Source organism: Myiozetetes cayanensis, unplaced genomic scaffold, assembly GCF_022539395.1.
Source record: "Myiozetetes cayanensis isolate MyiCay16 unplaced genomic scaffold, myiCay2020 scf5-8, whole genome shotgun sequence".
Lineage (NCBI taxonomy): Eukaryota > Metazoa > Chordata > Aves > Passeriformes > Tyrannidae > Myiozetetes > Myiozetetes cayanensis.
In genome coordinates, this window is record NW_026087742.1 from 59,165 (window position 1) to 83,530 (window position 24,366).

Sequence of the window (24,366 nt, forward strand, 5' to 3'; positions counted from 1 at the left end):
ATTGCTCCCACACAAGAAGGGCCAGGACAGAGAGCTCTGTCTGACCTTTACATCCACCGCACGGACTATCATCTGCACCACCAGCAGCTCTTTTGTCTGATGCACTGAAAGTCAACCAGCACCCACAAAATTTCCTTTACTCGCTTCCTAAAGGAAAAAAGCTTACCAAGTTGCACCGCAACAATTCCTTCACCAGATGAGTTTATTGAATAAACAATTTTTAAGAGCAGGTATTTCTGAGTGTACTCCATCAACCCCAACAATTCAGAAAAACAACTGTCCAGTGTCCAAAGTGTGCATGTGACAAATGGTTTGTTTTTACTTTAACTCATTTAAACCACAACATGAGCATAAATGTTACTCATTATGCAAATTGCTACAGCTCCCCCCAAAAAAGTAGGGCACATTTTGAAATAGCTCTTAACCCAAGGCTATTACAGTTGTCCCCATGCCATGGATCCCAAGATCAAGTCACTAGTGTTCTGACATAAATCAACAGATTTTTTAAGTGTTTTCTTTCTTATTTACATTTAAATTTGACTCCTGTTCGATTTTTTTTTTTTTTTGAAAGACTATTCTTATATGGTATTTAGTGGAAAGTGTAACATTTGTATATTTACTACAATATAAATACTTCAAAGTTTTTTTCATCTTCATTTTGCTCAACCTCTTTAGGCACACTAACCTGAAGAAACGGATTCCACGGATGACATTAGAAAATAAACCAAAAAACAAACAAACAAACCCCCAAAACAAAAAAATACAAATCCTGACACAAACTGTGGATTTAAGCAACTTACAAATGAAAGGAGGGTCCAGAGTTCAGGGGTAAACCATTACTCCTATAAAATGACAGGTGTTTGGAGCTTAGGAAGTGCTGCCCATCTACACATGCACAATGATCACAAGTTGTAGTTGTTTGCCTGCATTAAAATAAATAATGGCCCGTCTTCACAAGCGAAGATCCGGGGAAGGTCTTTACACCTTCCAGCCTGCGCATTGGATTTTTTAGGTGAGACACAGTGTGCGCGGAACTGAGCCCACCCTTTAATCCTAAGGTTCATCTGCCGGGGCCAAGCGAGCTTGGACGGTGGCAGCGAGGTCCTCAGGACGTAGGTGGGTTGCCTTTAAGGGCTAACGAGCCCCACCTGCCCGGGAGTGGCCCTGACCGGGAATCGAACCCGGGTCTCGGCAGTGACAGCGCCGCGCCCTTACCACTAGACCACCAGGGGCTCCCGCATTAAAATAATTCAGCAGTGATTTTAGATTTTCTTTTCAAAGAACAGTCTTCAGCGGTCCATGTTCTCCATACAAATCACTTTTTAGCTATTCCACTTGGAGTGCAGCACAGCTGCCTTTTAAAGGTCAGGTTCCATTTGAATGTGTCTGTACTCTTCAGCTCAAATGATTTTCACATATCTGAATGTCTTATCTGCCCTTTTGACCAATATTATGATCATTTTATTGTCAAAATAAGTAATTTTTAGCAAATGAAAAGCTTATTGCAGCAGTACAACATCTTTATATCCAGTGTGAAAGCAACATGGTGGTATAAGTATGTGCATACATTGGATTACACAAAATATATTATACACATTCCAGTTAACCATGGAACAATTAACAGGAGTAGATGACTACTGATCATGGGTACAAAGTGTTTTTGTAAACAAGATTTTGAGAAACTTGAAGTAAAAGTTGATTTCTGGAAAGATGACAATCTTGGGATTCCATTTTTGTTTTCAATGAAGTCAATGATTTTTATTTTTAAGGATGCTGTATATAAGAATGCACTTTGTATTAAAACAAAGATCAATACTTTACAGTTTAAGAAACTTTACATATGTACATAAATTACACGTCAGGAATGGTTTTAAAGCTCAAAATTAGTTGTAGGAAAAGTCTATTTTCCTTCTATTAAAATCTTTAACTCTTTTACGTTGTGATCGTTTGCAACTGTAACGGCATGATCCAGGGCTCGGATACTTGCTAAAAGCTTTATGATCTGCTTGATGTGCTCCCTAAAAGGAGAAAGGAGAAGTTAATACAGGAACAGAACCATCAATGACATGGATTACATTATGAAGCTATATAGTTAATATTCCTGCTGCAGATTTATTGTATTTGCTTTATTAGGTAATGGCAACAGGTTTGTTAAACGCTGGGAAAAAGCAGGACAGAAGACAGAAATTAAATTAGAACTCACTATGCAAATAAGGCTAAGTGGATGTTTCTCTTCCAGTACAGACTTTTACTAAATTATCTTTTCACCTGTTAAAACAAGATCTTTCAAATCTAGAAACAGACTATCGAGAGAGAGTTCAAAAATTTAAACATGAAACCCAGACTACTGCACGGATACACAGGACTATAACAAAACTGGAAGATTGTTTATTCCTGTGCTGCTGCTGTTCCCACACCATTTCAGCAGTAACGTGTCTAACCTGCCGAACTTTTCATTAAACTGGTTATTGGATTCAAGCAGAATGACTCTTGATCTAGGGAAAAGCAGTTTCATCTAGCTGGTTGTGTAAATTAAGTCAGAACTTTTGTACTGTGTACAAAAGACAGTTTGGAATTTAGAAGCCATAATGCAGGAATCAGCAACAGGCTCACAAAGTGAAACAGCCCAAACGCAGTAGCTACAAAATTTGGCAGAATCATAGAATGGTTTAGGTTGGAAAGGACCTTAGGGATTATCTCATTCCAACCTCCCCTGTCATAGGCAGGGACACCTCCTGTTAGATCAGGTTACTTCAAGCCTCATCCAACCTGAACACTTCCAGGGATGGGGCAGCCACAGTTTCTCCAAGCAACCTGTGCCAGGGCCTCCCCACCCTCATAAGGAAGAATGTCTTCATAATATCTAACCTAAATATCTCCTCTTGCAGTTTAAAACCATTGCCCCTTGGCCTGACACTATCTGCCCACATAAAAAGTCCCTCTCCCTCCTTTTTATAAACCCCCTTAAGAATCTCTGACACTAAGCAGTAGTGTAATATATATTACCAGTGTTTCAATATTCCCAGTACTTGCTGGGTTTCCACACCTTAAAAATATCCCCATCTACCATACTGTAACATATTTCAAGTCTGAATTCAAAGAAGTTTCCAAAGACACGTGGCAGGACGGAGACAGTTACTTGTGTTTGCATGCACAGGAAAAATAAAACAGATCACAAGAACTGCCACTGCTTTAACTCAAAGTGTTACCTTGCATTTCTCTTCTCTACATCAGAGCAACCAATGCTGTTTCTGTAAATCGTATCAGCCAGGTGAACAAGGTATCTACAGAAGTTTTCTAGCTGAGAAATAGTCTTGTCTCCTTTTAGATTACTGAACCACTGTTTAGGAAAGCAAGCAATTACCTAGGCAGAACAGGAAAAAGGAAGTTAAACACAGCATAAGAAAAATTTTAAAAGTTATGTAACATGATCTGTGACATCTTCCAGGTAAGACTGCAGTGAGTGCAACTGAGTGAACAAATGAGAAAACTACCAAAAAAAAGTATCCAAAATCCAAGCAGTAAAAATCTGAAACCCACAGTGTACTTAAGACATCTACAGATATGAGCCAAAGAAGATTCTTTAGTTTGTGTATTAAAAAAATATGAAATCTATTTTTCACTGACACTACAACTTTTGAGATATCAAAGTCAAAATTTCATAGGCAACCTCAAGTTTTAGCTACATTTTCCATTCAATTGCAAACTGTGATTTTAAGTAGTTTGATTTTACTTACACTTTGAGCTTTCTTAATGCTATCCTCTCCATACTCCGAGTTTTGAAAAGCCATAAGAATATATCTATTTAGCAGCCCATCTATGGATAGCTCCTGAAGAGTTTTATTTGAAAGGATCCCATACCACTGGAGAAAATTTCCTAGTAACTGAACACACAACACAGGGAAAATAAGTATTTCAAGATGTACTGAAACCAGACACTTTTAAAATATTTAGTATTTTAAAATATTTTGCAAACCTATTCAGAGTATAGTCTCCCTCACTGCTGCAATTTAAACAGAAAATTCCAGAGTTCTCTGTGTGTGATCATGGCGAGCAGGTGTTCAACCAACACGAGTCTCTCTTTTTCTGTTTAGCTAGGAGCTGATTTTCTTTACAGCCTTTTATTGGAAAGAAACTATGACAGTCACAGCTTTGAGCTCTCCTATTCCCCCAAAGCAATGTATTTTATTCTGGTAAGCCCAAGGACATAAAAATCCTGGGCTGAGTACGCTCAGTGACATGCAAGTTGAAACAACGGTGCTTTCCCTTGACAATCTTTGAATCAGAGAATCAATTAGGTTGGAAAAGACTGCTGAGATCATCAAGTCCAACTGCCAACCAGACCATGGCACTGAGTGCCACATCCAGTCTTCTTAAATACCTCCAGGGATGGTGACTCCACCACCTCACTGGGCAGTCCACTCCAATGTTTAACCACCCTTTCTGTGAATAAATTCTTCCGGATGTCCAACCTGAGCCTCTCCTGGCACAGCTTGAGGCCACATCCTCTCATCCTGTTGCTCATTGCCTGGGGGAAGAGGCCACCCTCACCTGGCTACAGCCTCCTGTCAGGGAACTGTAGAGAATGAGGAGTCTCCTGAGCTTCCTCTTCTCCACACTAAAACCCAACTCCTTCAGCTGCTCTTCTCTGAACATGTTCCAGCACCTCAACGTCCTTCCTGAGCTGAGGAGCCCAGAACTGGACACAGCACTCCAGGTGTGGCCTCACCAGTGCCAAGTACAAGGGACAATCCCTTCCCCAGTCCTGTTGGCCACACTATTCCTGATACAGGCCAGGATGCCACTGGCCTCCTTGCCCACCTGGGCACGGTGATGGCTCACGCTCACCTGCTGTCACCAGCACTCTCAGGTCCTTTTCTGCTGGGTCACTTTCCAGCCACTCTGTCCCTGAGCCTGAAGTGCTGCAGGGGGACATGCTGTGATGCAAGGACACAGCACTTGGCCTTGTTCCACCTCATACTGTTGGTCTCAGCCCATGGATCCAGCCTATTCAGATCCCTCTGCAGAGCCTTCCTGCCCTCCAGCAGATCGACACTCCCACCCAACTTGGTGTCATCTGCAAATTTACTGAGGGTCCACTGGATCCCGTCATTCAGATCATCAGTGAAGATATTAAACAGGACTGGGCCCAAAGCTGAGCCCTGGGAAACACCACCACTAAATACCGGACACGCTGTGCAGAGGCACAGTGCATTACCAAAGGCTAAGAATCCTCAATTACAGTTCTTGCAAATAAAGTTAAAGCAGTTTCCATCTACCCTTTTCCACAAATTTCAGGAGTATTTTATTGCTACACTGTCTTAGACCAAACATTTACCAGACGTATTTACTGACTTACCTTGACAGAGGACCAAAACTGACGTTGGAAAAACAAATATGGACCAGAGTTCTTGTTTTCTAAGATGCTGGAAAGTAAGAGATTTCTTTAATGAGCAACCAAGACTACACCTCTGCCTGGAATTTCTGGGTTCCTGCCTCCAGCACACACATCATATCCATAACTATTCCCTTCCATCCTTCTTGTCTTTGCTAAATGCTACCAGCAGGATAACAAAAATGTCCTGTATCCAGGCACTCAACCACACTGGGAAAAACCCCTGTTAACTATGGACAGAAGGCAGAGACTTGCTAAGAAAGATCTACCACCACAGTTGAAAGTAAACTTACTTTTTCGGATATAAGGGCATGAATACATCATCATCCAGTGTTCTCCTCATCCTTAGCAATAATGCCTTTAAAAGCACCTGAAACAGATAAATTTTTTTTTTTAAATGTCCAAGGCATTGTATAGTAGTTAAATACCAGGAACTGATTTTTAAAGCAACAAAGAACAAACAGTAAAGGCATACATATTTCAGCACACATAGAGTCTTAAAGTCTCTTAATTCATCACCATACTTGACTGTCCACAACCAAGCTGCAGAGCATCGAGTGGCTGAAAAATTCTCTTTCTTGCTGTGTTTTCCAACACTAAGTGTATTAAAAATAAGTTAAAATTCCTTAACTTAGGTAAAATATTTATGAAAAAAACCCAACTTACTTGTGTATTTTTGTTTTCTGCATTCACCACTGAGGGATATCCATCTACTAGTTTCTGTACAATTGCTACCATTCTAGATGTCTGTGTGGTAGAAAAAGGATCCCAGATATTTTCTGAAATCACTGTAAGAGATTAAAGAATAACTCCACTTTGGAAATACTCAAATACAGGTATTGAGACATTAATGCAATTATTTACAAAACAGTAAAATATGAAGATACAAAGAAGCATCAGATTCCACAACCCTTTGCCTCCCATTTTCCAAGCCTGTACCTGTTAATTTAGGAAGAACAACTCTCTCTACAATGGTAGGCAACAGTGAAATATCAGCATCATCTTTCACTTGCTCCTGCTCTTCACAGCCATAAAACAGCAATGATTCAAACCACAACATCGTTTCAAAATCTCGACACTTGCCCTAATTAAAAAAGAATTGGGGTTAGATGCCTAAAAAGAGATTTGAAGTCAACACACAGAAAAAGTATTACATATTCAAGTATGATACTACTCACAAAACAGAACAAAACAACTTTAAAACACTCTACCAAATTAACCAATTCCCTCTACCCCCACACAGTCATCAGATGTAATGAAAACTGAAAATGGTAGAACAATGATTTTTTTTAGTAGCTGATTTCATCTTCTGCTTTATAGATGCAGCCAAATAAAAGCCCACAGATCAGGGTACAAATGGGAAGTCCAGCTCAATTGTGCTGCATTATAAAATTATGATTTCTGGATTTAAAACCTCTCTTCTTTATGAGCACTTGGAAATTTTTCTACCTTAACAAAATGCTTACCAGGAGCAGTAACAGAGAGTAGTGAACGCAGTTAGACTTGAGAACTGTACCATGTCTCCAACTATGGTGAGCTTTGTTTTGTCAGACTGGAAACGCACAGAGAAATAGCATGGGGGAAGGGACAATGTGCTAAAACAGTTTTAAATTTAATGAGGATATCTTTCCTAATTTCCCCTTGTTTGATTAATGAAGTAAACCATCAAATTAATAAAATTAGTACTCTGAATTCCCTCTGAAGAGGACTTATGCCTCCCTCCCTCTGCAATGAGCAGAGGCGACAGAAAATTCTCCCCTAAAAAAATTCTAGTAGTTAAGGAAAAAACCTACTTGTGAAAAAAGGAGGAAGAAGAGAGTGGGAGTCCAAAGGCACCAGAACTGTTTGTCCTGCTGTCATCTCATGTAAGCACACTTATGCAGGCTGCACAACAAACATACGCCAGAGATACTGGGCTGCAACAGTGCTGTCCTGCTTTTCCCATGGTCCCTACCTAATAACTGGGCAAGGACTACGAGGAAGACCTGGAAATTGCCAGCCAGAGTTCTACATGGTATGAAGGTGTAGGTGAGAGAAAGAAAGGTATATAATCTAGAGACATAGGTTGTAAATCAACGTAAGAACAGGCTTTTTACTTACGCTTCTGAAGACATAGCATATCTAGAGTCAAAATTTTCTCTGAAGTATTTTAGAGCCTAAGTGTACTTTCACAGAATCACAGAATGGTTCAGGGTGGAAGGGACCTTACAGATCACCTAGTTCCAACTCACTGCCATGAGCTGGGATACCTTTATTTACATTGTTTTGACTTTTTGGTCGACACCACCCACTGAGAAGGTACTAGTACGTGCTGAATTGAACTCTGGCCTGCTGGGAAACTAGAGCACAACAGCCCAGAAACTCCAGAAAAGCTTCATCCCAAGAGAGGTGCCTGTTTTTAACTTCACCCCTTCAGGAGAAGCACACATCAGGGGTGCAATTTACTTGTGCTCTGCACGAGTGTGAAAGAATCGCTCTGTAGAAGCTTATGCAGAAGCTACTTGCAGATGACCTTACCTCCAAAGGAGTCCAGATAAGCAGCTGAAGTCTGATTAAAGGGTTAAACAGCTTTGGTAAACAGAGGCCAATATAAGCATCTTTATAAGAGGCGAAGTACTTGGAGCGCCAAGCTTCGAACTGTGACTTAATACAATCAATTGAGTAAAAGCTTTCCAAAACATCTTCGAAAACTTTGCTGGACTCTTTCAATATACGATCTGGCAGGTGAGAAAAGGAGCAATAAGTTAATTACCCATTCCCTACAGTATCTCTTTCAAGACAGTCTTTGATGCTCACTGACATAAGGTAACTCCTATAAACAAAACCAGAAGAACCACCACCTTTAAAAATTCTGTTCCTTCTGCCTAAAATATACAAAGCAATAAAAACATGAGCACATGAGCACTCTGCAATAGCCTGTCACACTTTAAACAGTCCATAAAATGATTTTCAGCTACCAGATGCAGGATTGGTGACGTATTGGGCTGTGCAGTGTAAGGTAACGTGCAAGTACCCCCTGAAATGCCACATAGAAGGAGTTCAAGGAAATCTTTTCTGAAGTTGAGAATACTAGATCTTCAAGGGAAAACTGCACCAGTGCTGCAAAGCACTGGGCCTGAGAAAGACACACCTCCTGTCCTTCTTCAAGACTTATCTTTTTTTCTGTTCTCCCCCTGCCACCGGCTCTCACTGCCAGCACTGCCTATAACACCTGTTTATCCCTCCTCATACCAGAGAGAGAGCCTGCAGCCCTCTCTGGAATGCAGAAGGGAAAAAAACCCCACCTAACCACTCTTGAGAAAGGCACTTCCCAGGCAACACCTGTCTCCTCAAAGTGAATCCTTCTGGCAAAAAGGATATTTACCCTTACAGGCTATATTCAGAGTGGATCTAGCTTCAAAACTGGCCTTGTTGTGCATGGGAGTTTCAAACAGCTCATCTCCAGGTCCCTTCCAAGGCAAATTATTCTACATCTTTGATGAGCCAAGTGCAAATATAGGAGGGCATCTCAGATAAGCTAACTGAATTGGCAGTTCAGACAGAACAAGTCCTGGCAGGCACCATGCTAAACTCCTGCCCAGAACGTCTGTTAGCACTGGGCAATGATTACAATCCCTTAGCACCTTCTTTATGGTTTTTCTTTTATTCACAGTACCAGTATTCTATACAGTCCAAACCTTTTTCTATAGATATTATTTTCCTTTCATCTTTTCTGCTTCCCAGGGTTAGTTTCATTTTAATCAGTCGTATTTGCCACATTTACAGTTGTAAATATTCAGTTACAGTAGCAATCTGCACACAATGAACACAACTAGTACACGCAGCAGGTAGAGACAGGGCTGAAAGAACAGGAGATTATGTCATGTAACCAAACTTTTCACAGTGGGATCAAGAAAAGACACTGGATATGAAGCTGGCAGGTCTAAAGTGCACCCCTCTGTTCCATGTTGCTCACTGCTGTTTCTGGACTAACGTGACAGCTGTGATTATTAAAAAAAGGCTTTATACCTACTAAGAAACTGAAGAAACTCCTTTTGCACACATGAAGTTCCAAAGTACAATGAGGAATTCAGTCAAACTGAAGTTTTAACGTAGATAATTTAATTTAGCAAAGTTAATTGTAGCACAACAACCATAAACAGTAGCTCTGTTTATTGAAGAGCTCTCCCTGCCCATTTCAGTAAATCAGGTAGCAACTAAAGAGGTGGAAACTGTTTGCAATTCCAAATGACCTACCAGTTAGACAAGTCATCTAATTGCCTTTCTAATCTGTTCATACTCTGGGTCTCTACAAGTACCTACAGCAATGACTTTGACATTTATTACCTTCTCTGTGGCAAGTGACCTCTTTACTTTAAGCCTATCCTATCATTTAATTTCATGGTCCCCAGCTCTCATACTGTGAAAAGTCGATCATTGTTCTCTTACTTGAAGTCACCAAAACTGTTCAATCCCTCCTCAAATGCACCACAAGCAAATCTATTCACCTGATCTGTGTTGCTCTCCTCCTCCACCTTTCTTCTGATTAAATTCTCTTTAATCAGAAAGAATGGTTAATTGTACCACGACATTCTTCTGCAATGTTTGTATGCAACACTGTTTTCTATCATCTGCAAACTTTGCTAGGCTGTAACAAGACTCTACAAAATATTTGTCATTGCACTTCTAGAAGCTTATGCAAAACTCCACAAAATACTTTCCAGCAACCAAAAAAAGCTTTCCAAAGCACTGAGGTTTTCAAGATTTCACAGGTAACACAGGTATTTCAAAAATGATAAACCACATTACAAATTGGAAGGAAGACTTACTGAAGGTCCAAGACCTTACTGCTTGCTAGCAAAAGAACGTCTACACTAAATAAAAAGAATTGCACTAAGGGTGGGGTATTGAGTCAGCTGCAAGCTTCACAACAGGTCAGTGAAAGAAACTGTTCTGCGCTCACTTATGTTTCAGGAACAAACTTTCTTTAAAGTTTCCTAAACTTTCTCCAAAATACGATGACATATACAGAATGTGTTGCATTTCAATCTGTTTCTTTTTTTTTTTCTTTTTTTCCTGCCAAAGATTTGGTGATTTTTTTACATAAGGCTGAGAGAATTGGGATTGTTCAGTCTGGAGAAGAGAAGGCTTAAGGGTGACTTCACTGTGGCCTTACAGAACCTGAAGGGAGTCTACAAGAAAGATGGAGAGAGACTATTTATAAGAGCATGTAGTGACAGGACAAGGGGGAATGGCTTCCCATTGCCAGAGGGCAGGGTTAGATGGGATATTGGGAAATAATTCTTCCCTGTGAGCGTGGTGAAGCCCTGATGCAGGTTGTTCAGAGAAGTTGTGGCTGCCCCATTCCTGGAAGTGTTCAAAGCCAGCTGGACAGAACTCTGAGCAACTTGGGATAGCGGAAGGTGACCCTGCCCATGGCAGGAGGTTGAAACCAGATGAGATTTAAGGTCCCTTCCAACCCAAGGAAGGTGTTACTGAAGCTTTATCACCACTCTTTGATAAAGCTTCAGTAGCTTTTCTAACCTCGCTCCAAGTTGAAGTTTGTGATATCTGTTGAAGTTTCCTCATCATCGCTGGAAAGGCCTTCAAGGTGATCTGCCATCTTCCCAGTTTGCTCTCTTGCTTGTCTACGGCGAGCTCTGGAAAGCACAAACCAGTTACCACTTTTTTTCTTCCCATCTATACAATGAACACACCCACCTAAGCTTGTCCTAACTTTTAATTCAAGGAGAGTCAGGCTGAAAAGAACTTTCACTATGCCACCATCTCAGACATTCCACTATATTGCTGCCTCAAGTAACACAAGGAAAATAAACCAGCAGAGACCATATAGATGTAGAATGGATTTATTATGCTTCCTTTGAGTGATTTTAAATCAGTATCATGCAATGATGCCTTGTTTTGTACACTCGCATGGTAAACTGGGATTTATATGAATATCCCTGCCCAGCATACCAGGTGAAGTGTTTTCTCCCCTTTGCAGGGAAGAAGCAAACATTGCCACTTGTGTTAGTATGTCACACAGCATAGTTGCATCATGTAGCAGGCAAAGACTCCTCAGTGGACAAGAAATCTCATCCTCTACCTTCTAGCCTCTCTTTCTGCAGTTCGACGCTTGACTTGTTCTTGATAGATCACTCTGTCTCGCCCAAAAGAATCAAGATTTGGTGCCATCAGTGCTTTATCTGTAAAATTACATCGATGAAAATTACAATGCTTATTTATGATTCTAAAAATGTGCTGTAGGCAGTTTCATAAGAGCCTTTTACCTCCTTTTAAACTAAGTGTAACTTGAAGTAGAAAGTTGAAGCTTAAAAAAAAAAAAAAAAAAATACAAACACCAAAAGAACAGAAGCCTGAGTTCACCGAGCATAGAGGTTAAAATAGAAAGCAGCAGAGTTTGGAAAAATTTCCCCTTAAATGTCAAATAGTTTTCACCATACTTCACTCTTGTCCATCTCACAACAGTGCCCAACTACATAAAAGTCAACGGTTACAAGAGAAATAGCTTAAATTGAATGTCCCAAGACAAAACGTGCTCCTTACATAAACACATTCACCATGTATCTTTTGAAAAGAAAATTAACAAAACAAAAGTCAGAGAATAGTGACTGGAGCAAGAGTATATGACATTTCAGAGTTCTAGTCATTGTATTCCGAAGTTCATATGCTTAAGACTGCCTGAAGTTTAAAACACATCAAAATCTACAAGAAGACATATAATCTTCCTTCCTCTTCAAGCTGTGATTATCTTTATAGATGTTCCTGATTACAGAAAGCACAGCTAAATCAGCAGCTAGCAGGCAAGAGTGTTTCCAGTTCCTTCTTCCCAGGAAAATTTTAAACAGTGGACTGAATGCTAACCAGTGCTCAAGTCCACCCACTGAAATATTAACATTTAACAAACAGCCTTCAGGAGTAAATTTACATGTTCTAACTAAATCTATTTACAAATTCATCATTACAAGTATTAATGATGATCTATGTCAGTATCCCAATTCAATACCAGAACTACTAAGAGCCCTCTCAAAACTTCTAGATACTATGCAAGAGCTCTCTGTAAAACCCAACCTCAGCCATGTCAACTATTCCCATACCCCCATTAAATTTCAGTCTAAAAGAACCTATTCCAAGCTTCTTTTAGGAAATAAATTTCTAGTTCACAAGGCTTCTACTTCTCCCATTCTCATAACAGCATTTTCATGGTAAAACTGCAAGGCCTACATGTGATGCCTGGGACTCCAAATACAGTCCCAAAAAGAATAAGTATGCTAGCCACTCTGTAAAGGAATAGCAACTCTGACACCCTAACACTTTATCATCCTCAGTAAATTCTAGCTAATGATATTAAAAGATTTCATCTCTGGACACACTGTGACAGAGTAAGAAATGGCTTCTATTATAGGATTTTACATCAGCAATAGGACAGACAAGAAAGCCATTTCTAAAAATGGGAAGCTCTCCGAAGCATAAGGAGGACTCCACTTCCTCAGGTATTTTACCTGTCAGGTTTTTTTAATATATTAAATAAAACCTCCAGGAAACATATCATCCAAGTTAACACATACATTTTTGAAAAGTTTTACATACTGAATAGTAATTACCACAAGAAACCTCCTCAGTGAGAACTTCCCATCCACCAATTCACAGGAGTTTGAACTGGCTAAATCTTAAGCTGTATTTCATATAGGGTCACTTTGTATTAGTCTGATTAGTCTTCCAGTTCTTTAGCTTTACCAGTTAAGTGTCTGAAATTAAATACTTATGCTGGTCACAAACCTGAGCATTACATAGAAGTCTAGCCCAGTGTTTCATGGTTCTGTACAGAATGAACTATAGATGTTAAATGCCATGTATAGATTCAGGAAGGTAAAATAAATTTTTGAAAAGTCCTGACATAAGAGGAAAACGGGGAAACACATGCTACCACTATTTCCACTGCCACCATGCATACATTTTCAGTGCTAGGAAGGAGAAAGTATAGTTAAGAGAAACAGAAAGGAGAGATGAAGCAGAGTTAGAGCGGTTTGGAGTTTAAAACAAAACAGATTAGAGAACTTTCATCTAAACGTGCTGCTACCTATCTCTAGAATAAGGATAAACTTTGAAGACACTCATACGTTAAACGTTTACATTTCAATTTAGTCATACTAAATAAACAAGGTTGTTTAACGAATAATAAAAACCTTCAAGATGGACTGACTTGAATGGCTTGAAAACTCCGAAGATTCATCTTTAATATCATCTTGTCGTCTTTGGACAAGGCGGGAAGCTCGCTGTTTGTACAGCTGGTGCATTGCGGACTCAAGGTCGTTAATCAGAGGCACCTGTAAAAATACAACACACTACGTAACACAAGCTCTTTAGCTGCTCAGCTTCTGGGGTCCCATCCTATTCCGAAGCATAATGCTGTGGCTGTGCTCCTAGCAGCACAAACTCTCGCCTTTTACTCGTTTGCATCATCTGCATTGGTGAGGTGTGGAAAATGCATGCATTTAATGTTGGCAGCTTTCAATCAGAGCAAGAGCATTCTGAAAGCAACTTCTGTGGACTGAATGAGCCTACACAGCAAGACAACCATTTAGGAGTGTGAAATAGTCTTTCCAGTACTCTTGCTTTCTCTACCAAGCATGTTACCTTTTGTATAAAGGTTTACAATTCTCAGACCTTACTGTTTCCTATCTTTAAAGAAGAATGTAGAAGTATTCTATAGTTAAATGAGAAAATAACTCAACTGTACACAGTGAAAAAAGCACCCATCAATCCACTCTCCTGAAGTCAGCAGCTATTGTTTTGCTCTAACTCTTATTACTGAAATGGAATCAAGCCCTGCATAACCATGTTATGCCAACGGGCAATTCAAATCAGTCAAATGTTCCTCTAGACAATTACTAAAACCAAAACAGTACAATTTGTGCACATTATGCTTTAAGTATAACCTTGAATAATACACAGGTAAGTCAGCTCCGACTTTTTTTTCTTTTAGTGGACTAGATTTTAGTAGCAACTCTAACAAAAATAGATTATGTTAGAACAGTCCTGACATTAAATAGCAGGTTCACTGCTCACGTTTGCAAAAATTCATTTCCTGGGATAAGTTAAAATTAGATCATTATAAATATTCAAATGCAAAACAGAGCTTTTCACAATCTCTTAATTTGGAAAGGCGAGTCCTTTTGGCATGAACGCTTAAGCCATATCCTCCTTACCTCCAGATGAGTGCTTACTCCAGTCTTCCAGCCTGTTAGCTCAAATATTTCATTGCTGCCTACCATCCAGGATTATGGGGTTTTTTCAAAACAAAAGATGAAATCGGAAATTGTTTCCTGATGTAATTTAGAACGTGACTCAGCAGCTATTAAAGAACCTCCTCCAGTAACGTATCAGATTCTGAGATTATAGCTACAGGGCCATTTCAGCTGAGACTGACACACACATTAGAGGAGATATTAAACAAAAAGAAGTATTAGCTCTTTGTGGGATAAACTGGACTCCAGGGCTTAAAATGAAAGGAACTCTACACCAAGTCAAAATACGTACACCTTTCTTTTGGAGAAAAGACTACAGAGAAAGATATCCCAGCACTGGAAGTCTATACTGAGAATTTAAGACAATTTTGAAAATATATGAAATAATATTAAAAAATACTAGTTTTACTGCAATTTACCATAGAAAATATAGTTTCTTCTCTTAAGTATGTAAAGGAAATTCTAACATTGAAAAGTTTAATGAACTTTTACAAAGTATCCCCAGAGGTTTCCTGTAATTGTCTCAGGATTAAAAGAAAAAAAAAACAGTGATGTATTCAGATATATGAATCCACTCAAAAGTATTTCCCATTTAAAACAAAAGAGACTCAGAAGCCCTTATTCTTCTATAATCAATGCTGTGGTTAATGAGTCGCTGACAATTTCATTGACTACTAAAAAGTTACAAGCCTCATTCCCTGTTTTGTTTAGTCAATACCTTAAATTCAGTGTTTTCAACGGGTTTTTTGTTCACTTTCACTATAAAGAGTGTAAGAGGAAAAGCAGAAAGCTCCCTAAACATTTAGATCACAAGGATATTTTTAACCTACAGCCCACAGAGTGCGTTTTAATAATTTGCTTTGCAGGTAAAGTAACAGCTCATCTCCCTGTGCTGTCAAAGTACGCTCAGAACAATTCAATCTTTCTGTATCCACTGTACATTCCTACATTCCAAATGTAAAAACATCATTACCACTCATTAGCCTTCCCAGAAAGCATAATTTTGACAGTAACTACCTCTCAAGGAAGTCATGTAAGCATCTTCCACTCCATTGGTTTTCTTATTTATGGGGGAAAAAAAAGATATTACAGGGATCTTGACCCTTCCAGTGCTTGTTTCTAAAATCTGCCTAACAGCTGCCTCATTATACTCTCTGCTGTGCCTTACAAATGGGCAAAGTGATTTTAACATTCAGAATCTTTTCAAAGTATCCTTAGATATGTGTTCATACACGTATCTATATATACGCACACAATACCATTGTTATTACACATATAAATACACATTTTATATGCTTACGTAAATTATAAGCATAACTATGTACATTATTATAAATTATAATAGCAACCCTTTAAATATGAAGCAGTTAGGGCCACAGGTTCTACCAAAAAGCTGAAGGTAATTTATCTCTACACTCAGAGCAACAATTTACTGTCCCACTGCATTTCATTTAAATAAAAACTGATTTTATTACTTTTTTTCCCCCCACCTCCTTTTTAGAAAACCTTGTGGGGTCCTGTGGACTGCTGGTTCTGAATTTGATGGTACTTTTGTCATGCTGAAAGCACTGAATTCCAAATCCCATTATCTTGCCAAATAATATCATAATAAATGAAATGCTCCCATCACCTCCTGCTTTTACAACTCACTGCACATACAAATACAGCAACAGCCTCCTCCTGAAACCAGCAAACCTCTGTGAATGCCCCTAAGAAGCGTGAGATGATAAAAGTCTTAGAAGTTCAACGGACTGGCATGGCAGATGAGTTATGGGAACGTTGAGGAGGGGGAAGAAGGCATCCAGGTGTAGAATCCTTAGAAGACCAACTACCAGGAAAGCAAGGGTATATTGTAAGAAAGCAACTACAGCTGCTGATAATTTAACAAAGAGGCTTGTTAGTTTGCTGTAAAATGGCTGGGACTGATTTATTTACTAGTATAGCTAGAGAGGTCAAAAACCTTCCTACAAACCGAACTGAAATTGTTACACTATTACTTAATAGTAACTTTTCCGGGTTTATACAAAATCTTTCAGACTCGGGATTATGGCTTCATCAGGAAAACAATCAACTGTAGGTAATTAGTTATACTAATCCATCAGCTGGGTGAATTAACTGGTTCACGCTTCCTAGGTTTGTTCATGACATTCTTCACTTTACAGGACTGAAGACTGGTCTCTCCCAATTCCACTAATACTGGGCAATTAATGTCTAACCCATTAACACCCAGAATGCTCTTCTGTTCCTCTCCCACACCTAACGAGCTGGGCAAACAGTAGCTTAAACTACTCAGTCATTTTGACAGGTAATATATTTAGAAGCTACTATATTACTGTATTCAAGTCAGAAGACAATGAAGAAACAGCCTATATATACCGATAACTGAATTCTACAGCTCCTGTGTGTGCCTTATACATAAATACATAAAAATATATATATTCAGGAGCTCCTACAATATTTACAACAAAGTAAGTATTCAAAGCATAATGAATATGGTTTTGAGTTAGACATATACAAAGGTATCACATTACATGAAAGGATATTTTTAAGTTTGGGTGTCTTTGAACAGCTACATTACTTTTAAAACTTTACTCCTTCAGACTAGAGTAATACCAAGTAATGCCTAGCAGGAGGAAGTCTATAAGAACATTAAAAAAAAAAAAAAGTCTCTGTTACTGTGTACACAAAGCACTCCAGAAACTAGAAAGGTCACAATCCAGCCCTTATTTCTGCTAACCTGATGTCCAACACAAGTAAAAAGCAGCATCTGAGTAAAGCTGAAACACCAGAGTATCTACCAAAGTCCTAAAGACACAAAATCTACAAGTTTTTAGACAATCTAAAGTCAGTGACTTCTTACACTGTGAAGAGAGGTTCCTGATAACCAGCTCAGCATGATGAAAAGTTATTTTTTCAATCCCTGAATAACCAAACTTTTAGAAGAGTATATTCTCAGGGGACTTTTTTTTAGAAACGGAGGGAAATGTGGTGTTTGGCATGTACTGAGACCACCCCTTTTTTTTTTTTTTTTTGGAAAAGAGATGAATGTTTTTGCATCCTTACCTTTTCACTGAAACACTCAAGCAAGTCTTGGACATACCCTCGCATTTCTTGCAAAAACTTATACTGTTCACCAATACCCCCAGAAGACCCTTCTAAGCTTTCAATTGCCTTGGTAGAGTCCTCTCGGCTTTGCTGATGTTTCTCATATTGCTGCCGATTAGCCTTGTGCATTTCTTTCATAGAGTCCAACCTGAAGGGCAATGGATAAATAGTAAATTTACATCCAAAAGTCTATTTCAGACCATTGAGATATTAAACAGACAGTGCAAGTACTGAGCCCATAACATGGGAAATACTGCAAAGACATTCTCCAACTTTCATTTGTCACTTTGTCCCCTCTCTCCATCAACAGCAAGGCTAACAGTTGGCATTCATTTGCTGGATTCTGCTGAGTGCATTGCACAGCCACTCCCACTAGTTTTTACAGGAGTTGGTAGCATTTAGAACAGTGCAAGGCTGGCCCTGAAGAAAAGCTGGGTGAAAAGGCTGCAGATAGAGGGGAACTACAGCTTATACAAAGCACTCTTTTTCCTCTACTAATTTGATTCACTGTCAAACTATACTGTAATGCTACCAGGGGCATACAAACCAATTTTGAAGACACGTAAAGTGCAAGCTGCTCATTACAAATGATTTCTCATTGCAATTGCGTTGTTCATTCCAGACCCCTTTTGTGTACCTGACAAGCAGATTACAGTGTTTAAAACAAAAAAAAAACCAAACACACACACAAAAAAACCACAAAAAAAAACCCAAAAAACCAAACCAAAACAAAAAACTCCACACCCCTGTATACAATAAAAATTAAATTCTTCATCTACAGAGGGGGGAAATTCTGATTCATAGTTTAAAAGAATGCAGCTTGATAAGCTGAACACCTCACTGGCCTTTCACTTCTTCACTACATCACTGTGCAGTGTCCAGAAGATGCAACTCAGACCTGTCTTCAACAACATCAATGGCCTCATATTTAAAGCTTCACTTCCGAGAAGCAATCCAAGGAGAGTTTCGAACAAAGTGTCAATGCCATCTTCATTTTGAGCTTTTTTTGTTTGCCTTTTTTTTTTTTAGTGGATGTGCCAGTCAGTACTTTTCCAGCGATGAAACTCTGTGTTTGCTCACCGAGACTAAAGACACCTGAGGAACAGAAACCTAGGGGACAGGTCTTAAGTCTAAAAAGATGGTCTGTCCTACCTGTCTTTAAGCTGTTTCTTTACCAAATCAATAGTAACAGGAGTCATCTCATTACTGGGAGTTTTGAAAGGAACTGTATTATCTGATTTTTGAGACTTGGTTTCTGATGATCCATATGCAGCATAGGTGTATGGAATACCATATGATGAACCATAAGACAGTGTCTGGTAAGTGTTCTGGTAGTACAGATTATTCACTTCAGCAGGCTGACTTGGTTGAACCTAATGGTAGAGGAAATCCAATTGTACTATGTTAGGCTTCAGAGAAAGGAGAAACTTACTTTCTTATACATCTCTTTAGAAAGTGTAAAATGTAAGCAAATACATTTACAAAATGTCATTATCAAGTGGATTTAAGCATAGAACTTCCAATCTTTCCTTTAAGGTGGAAGAAATAAATACCCTCAGAAGCACCTTCTTAAATGGACAAATTCTCAATATCATTATCATTCTAAATATTTATACTACTTCTCTTTAAAGAATATCAGCATTTACACAGTGAATTTCTCAGATAAAAAAGCCTTCTGGAAACTACTCAAGTTTGTAACAGTTTTAGCCAACACACACAGAAACAAATCAAAAAAGAGTTCAGTTATATACACACCTGGGGTATGTTGATTCCTTTTCGTATCTGCTCTTGTTCCCATCTACTGAGTTCTTCGTCTTGCTCCCCTGCCACCAGTGCTTCATCATCGCTTCCCTCAATACCTTCATAAAAGTGAAACAGACAAGTAAGAAAAAGGAGGAGATAATGCGTTCATAGTAAAGGCCATAACTTAGAAAAAACCTGAGACCACGCCTCAGTGAGAACTCAGATCATCTTCCTTTCCTCTTCAGGAGGAATTAAGGACATCGACCTGTGAATTATTAGAATAGGGGTTCCACTTGAAAGATCCAATGAGTAAATTTGCAATTAACTGCTGGTAAAACCCTCTAATGTTAAAAACCTATGTATCTTACTAATTCTCATTTTCCAAGAGGTTATTTTACCTGCTGTCAGCAAGGAGAACTCTATATCAAATGTTTTTCTTTTCATAACTATATACTTCCTAAAAACAGAGTACAGGAAAAATAAGAATTGATCCTTAGTGGAAGTTTCTATCAGATTCAGCAGTGTGCACAGGAACATAGTTTTGTGCTCAACATTTTATAAGCAGATTCCATTAGGTAGTACTTTTCCTTAGCATTGGAATAGAACTCCAGATTGTTTGATAAACACATTCTTTAAAAATGCTTAATGGGAGAACTCGCAGTGAAAACGGTGTGAATGTTTTACAGATGTCCTTCTAAAAAGGTTTTACCTATTTCCTCAGCAATCTTTTGCCTTTGGGATTTTTCCTTCACTGTAAAAACTATCCTCCTCTTCTCGTCATCATCTTCATCATCACTGGCATCATTTTCATCTTCTCGAACAAGGCGGCCTTTACCTGGTTCACTCTCAACAGGGGTAAAGTCTCCAAGTTCACGAGCCATTTGACGCTTTTTCCTAGCGGCATGAATAAAAGCAGCATCTGGAATTTCTCCTAGAGACAGATGTGTGCACAATTAAACAACCACTGCAATGAAACAGGTATTATGATTTCTTATCACACGTCTCTTCCTGTCCTGGTATGGCTCCTATCTGTTCTTATTTGGGGGGAACAAAAAGCATCAACCATTTCAACAGATGATGACAGCTCAGAGACTAAGAGGACACCAAACCAGACAAAGTTAATATGAGAAAACTGTACAACCTAAGAGAAACAAGAAAAGTGGACCTAACAGAAAACTCTAAAATCTACAGCACAAAAGCAATGCAACTTACATAAATCACATAAAGAACAGTTCCCAGGACATCCACCTTATATTTGGGGAGCAGACTACCACAATTAGCAAACTAGTTTCAAAAATACTTTCTCAGACTGATTTCTTTGGCCTCAGGGCCTAACTAGAACCTCATTATACAAAACAGGTTAGGGAAATATTTCAGATCCCTTGCAGACCCATAACTGAAACATCTGAATTAAAGAACAGATTTTAACTAATCTCATGTGAAGTCATCTATTCCAAATCTAGATTTTCTTACAGCTTGTCATCTATTTGGGAGACAAATTCCTGCTTTTGACATCAAGATGAAGCGTTCTGTAGCAAAACGTTTTCTCTTGTGAGGCTCATGAAACTGAACCTCTTTATAAAGCAGTGCTTTCTCGAATTCTCAGATGCTAGATATACTGTTGGAAACTATTTCCTAATCCAATGCTGTAAACATTGGCTAAAGCATCTGCTAATTTATCAGACAAATTACAAAGACCAACCTGGGCGGAGAACATTCAGTGAGGACAGAGCATTTGAAAACGCCCCACCAGCTTTCGGTTTTTCATCTTCCTTCTCACTTTCAACTTCCATTTCTTCTTCACCATGCTCACTGTTTGCAGTCCCATCTTCTTGGCCTACATCCTTATTCTGTCCTGTCTTTTCTAGTGGTGCTTCAACTGATAAAACAACAAAGCCCATGTTTTACTCCTTTTAAAAGATCACTTGGAAGTACTTTTTTTTAAGATATAAAAACCAAAAGGAAAAATCAAATAAAAATTTTGAACGATAATTTTTATTGCTTGCAATCTAGTAAAATGTGCTTTCTTAACTGTGGTTAACTCACTGACATTCTCTCAAAATAAAATCTGCCAAGGCAGGCACACCAACAGCCACTAAACATTCTCCATACTGTCAAGTGTTAAGAAAGTAAAGGAACTCAAGATCATATAGGCAACCTTGTGTCTTGCCTATGTAATGAGAAAGCACTGCTTGCATTACACCAAATCTTTCCACAAGAACAAACTCATCTCAAAAGAACCTTTCATTTTCATCTTGTGCTAGGTGCAATAACCCCTTACATTAGGTGGGTAACATACAGATAGATGCAGGCAGCAAGTACAAGTACTATGTAAAACAGTGCAAGTTAAACTCAGCTATCCAATCCAAGCTGCACATATCTGAGGTTTTAGACTCCAAGCACTTGTCTAGAGAATACAGACTACTGACTCAGTAGCAGCCACAATGTCTTTACACCATAACCACATCAATTAGGGACAGCAAAACAAAGAAAAAATAAGCACACATAACCATGTGCAAAATGCAATTTTTTAAGGATCTTTGTGACAGAAGCAAGAATTAAGACCCAGGTTTTCACAGATGACCCTGAACACTACACACACAAAGGACCATTTCTGGTGCCCCACTCCAATGCACAGGCAACTTACAGATTCTAGTAAGAAAGATTTTGTGGGTTTTCTAAACACAGGTAAAACCTTTAAAAAAACTTTAATAATTTTTTAAAAATAATTAAATTAAATATAAAAAGAGCATACACATAAAAAGGACTACACATTGTTAAAAGATCCTTCTGCTCCAACACTTTTAGTCTGTCACCTTAATCATCAAGTCTAAGGTCCAAGTCCTGAAACAGGCAGCTTACTTAATGACAAAGAACACCACTCTGCTCACCCCAGAAGTCTTCTTTTTTGAAGAAGATGCGTTACAAGGACACATCCTGTCAGACAAGCACCAGGTATATTTTTCAACTAATATAACTCCTTCCTAACTCAGTAAGAAACTCATTTGTCATAACCACAGCTGATGGTTATGACCACATCAGAAAACTGATGTCTACTGACGATCGTACACAGAACTGAGAAGTTTCATGGTTCTATATTAATTTCTACATAGGAGAGATTCAAAGAACTCTCTACCACCTTCAGAACAGCATTTGTAAGGCTCAAGTAACATATTTAATGTGTGCTTTACTTCAGCTCTAAACATGAAATCCTCTAGACTAACAATTCCTCTTGAAAACAAAAAAAGAAATCACAATACTCTATCTTTTCCACTACAAAAGTTACTATTAGTTTTGCAGTTACCATTTGTTGGAGAATTGACCTCTGTTCTAACTTTTGATTTTTCAAGATCTTCTTTGTATTCTTTCTTCAGTTGTTTCACAATCTTTTTGCTGTAACTTGATTTCTTCACTTTAAAAACTTCTTCAGTTTCTTTAAAAGAGAAATCGGAAAACATTACATTAGACCCACCAAGAAGTATACTTACCTATTAAATATCTTAATTTTGTACCTAGAACTTTAGAAATGCCATTATCAAACAACTCTCAGGGTTTTTCAAAGTCTACAGCATAATTTCATGTTTTCAGTATTTCTGTCAAGATTTCTAATCACGAGCCTTAGAAACCAAGTTCCGGTGATTACACGAGAATTCCTTCCATGGCACCTCAAAATGTCTACGAAGTGCTAGGGCAAAAAGGCAGTCCGACGTGACCCCATGAACACCAGCCACAGCAGATTAAAACAAACTCTACATAAAGCCATAGGGCAGATGCTCCTCAGCCAACCCCACCGGTCCCGGGGCAAAGCGACAGGTTGCACAGGTGGGCCCAGCAACTCCCGCCGCACAAGCCTTTACCTGCGGGCCACCAGGTGCAGCGAACGCATCACGGGTGGAACGGTCAGGCCCCAGCAATACAGAAGGGGAGGCAACTGAAAACCCTACACCAGAATTAAACGCGCTGCTCCGCGGTGCTGGGAGCGCGCTGGCCCCGCAGAAGCCGGACCGGGCCGGGGAAGACCAGCGGGGCCGATTGGGCGCTCCCTGCCCGTGCAGCCAGGGCCCTCCCCGTCTTAGGCGACCCCACCAACACGACCGCCTTCACAAATAAATACAGGCCCCGGCTCCTGCGAGGGCCGAGGGTGCGCGGACGGCGGGGGCAGGCCCAGTAGCAGCTCCGGGCCCCTTCCACGCCGCAAGCGGCGAGCCAAAAGCCGGGCAACCTCTCGTCTCACCCTCTTCCTCGTCCTGGAAACTGAGCAGGCTGGCCCGCGGCACCTCTTTGTTCTCCCGCGGCCGTTTCTTCTCCTTGGGGCGCCCGGCCGCCGGCAGCCCGTTGCCCTGCTGGGGCTGCGGTGGCGGCGGAGTGGGGGGCAGGAGGGCGGACGCCGGCAGAGCTCCCAGGCCTGCCCGGTCGCCTCCCATCAAGCCCAGACCCAGGCCGAGCGCCGCGCCGTAGCTCGCAGCGCAGGCGAAGGCCGCGGGGCTGCCGGGCAGGGCAAGGGGCACGCAGCCCGCGGGCAGCGGCAGGAGCCCGGCGCCCGCCGCCAGCGACATGGAGGCCTCGCTGGGCCCTTCTCCCCCCGCCCCGGCCGCCGCCGGTTCCTGAGGCGCCTCCTCGTCGCGCTCCTCGTCCTCCTCCTCCGAGTCGTTCCGCTTCCGCACGTTCACCCTCCGCGCCTTGCGGAACATCCCGCCAGGCACCGATCGAGCGGCCCCGCGTGGCGCCGACACCGCCCGCTCGGCTCCGGCCCCGCTCGCTCGCCTCCGGCCGCCCCGCGCCGCGGCCCGGCCCGGCCCGGCCCGGCCCCGCCCCGCAGCGCCCCCGCCGCCAGCACCGCCCCCGCCGCCATCTTGTGGCGAGGGAGCAGCGCGG

At 40.3% G+C, this 24,366-nt stretch overlaps 1 protein-coding gene across 2 annotated transcripts; it reads right to left on the reverse strand.

Annotated features, from left to right (window-relative positions):
* PAXBP1 (PAX3 and PAX7 binding protein 1) lies at positions 1–24,260 on the reverse strand. Of its 2 annotated transcripts, none has more exons than XM_050331810.1 (18): positions 23,726–24,260; positions 22,796–22,924; positions 21,194–21,370; positions 20,327–20,422; positions 19,504–19,607; positions 18,901–19,121; positions 17,707–17,896; positions 13,599–13,722; positions 11,481–11,580; positions 10,919–11,034; positions 7,913–8,112; positions 6,335–6,479; positions 6,062–6,183; positions 5,689–5,765; positions 5,360–5,426; positions 3,738–3,884; positions 3,210–3,364; positions 1–2,018 (listed from the first exon to the last, which is right to left on the reverse strand). In XM_050331810.1, exons 1-18 carry the CDS (start codon positions 24,180–24,182, stop codon positions 1,901–1,903), a joined length of 2,745 nt encoding a protein of 914 aa, XP_050187767.1. In that variant the 5' UTR covers positions 24,183–24,260; the 3' UTR covers positions 1–1,900. The 2 variants fall into 2 exon arrangements, with proteins under 2 accessions (XP_050187767.1, XP_050187766.1); XM_050331809.1 differs by having other exon boundaries at positions 7–2,018; positions 20,201–20,422; positions 23,726–24,259.
* Positions 24,261–24,366: the final 106 nt, after the last annotated feature.

Excerpts from the sequence above, each read along its gene's own strand:
- PAXBP1 (XM_050331809.1), bottom strand. The coding sequence starts at position 24,182 with ATGTTCCGCAAGGCGCGGAGGGTGAACGTGCGGAAGCGGAACGACTCG. Across the intron at positions 11,035-11,480 it reads GCAGAAAGAGAGGCTAGAAG|AGCTCGCCGTAGACAAGCAA; the intron begins GTAGAGGATGAG and ends TGTGCTTTCCAG. Across the intron at positions 3,885-5,359 it reads AGTTTTGGTCCTCTGTCAAG|TTACTAGGAAATTTTCTCCA; the intron begins GTAAGTCAGTAA and ends TTGTGTGTTCAG.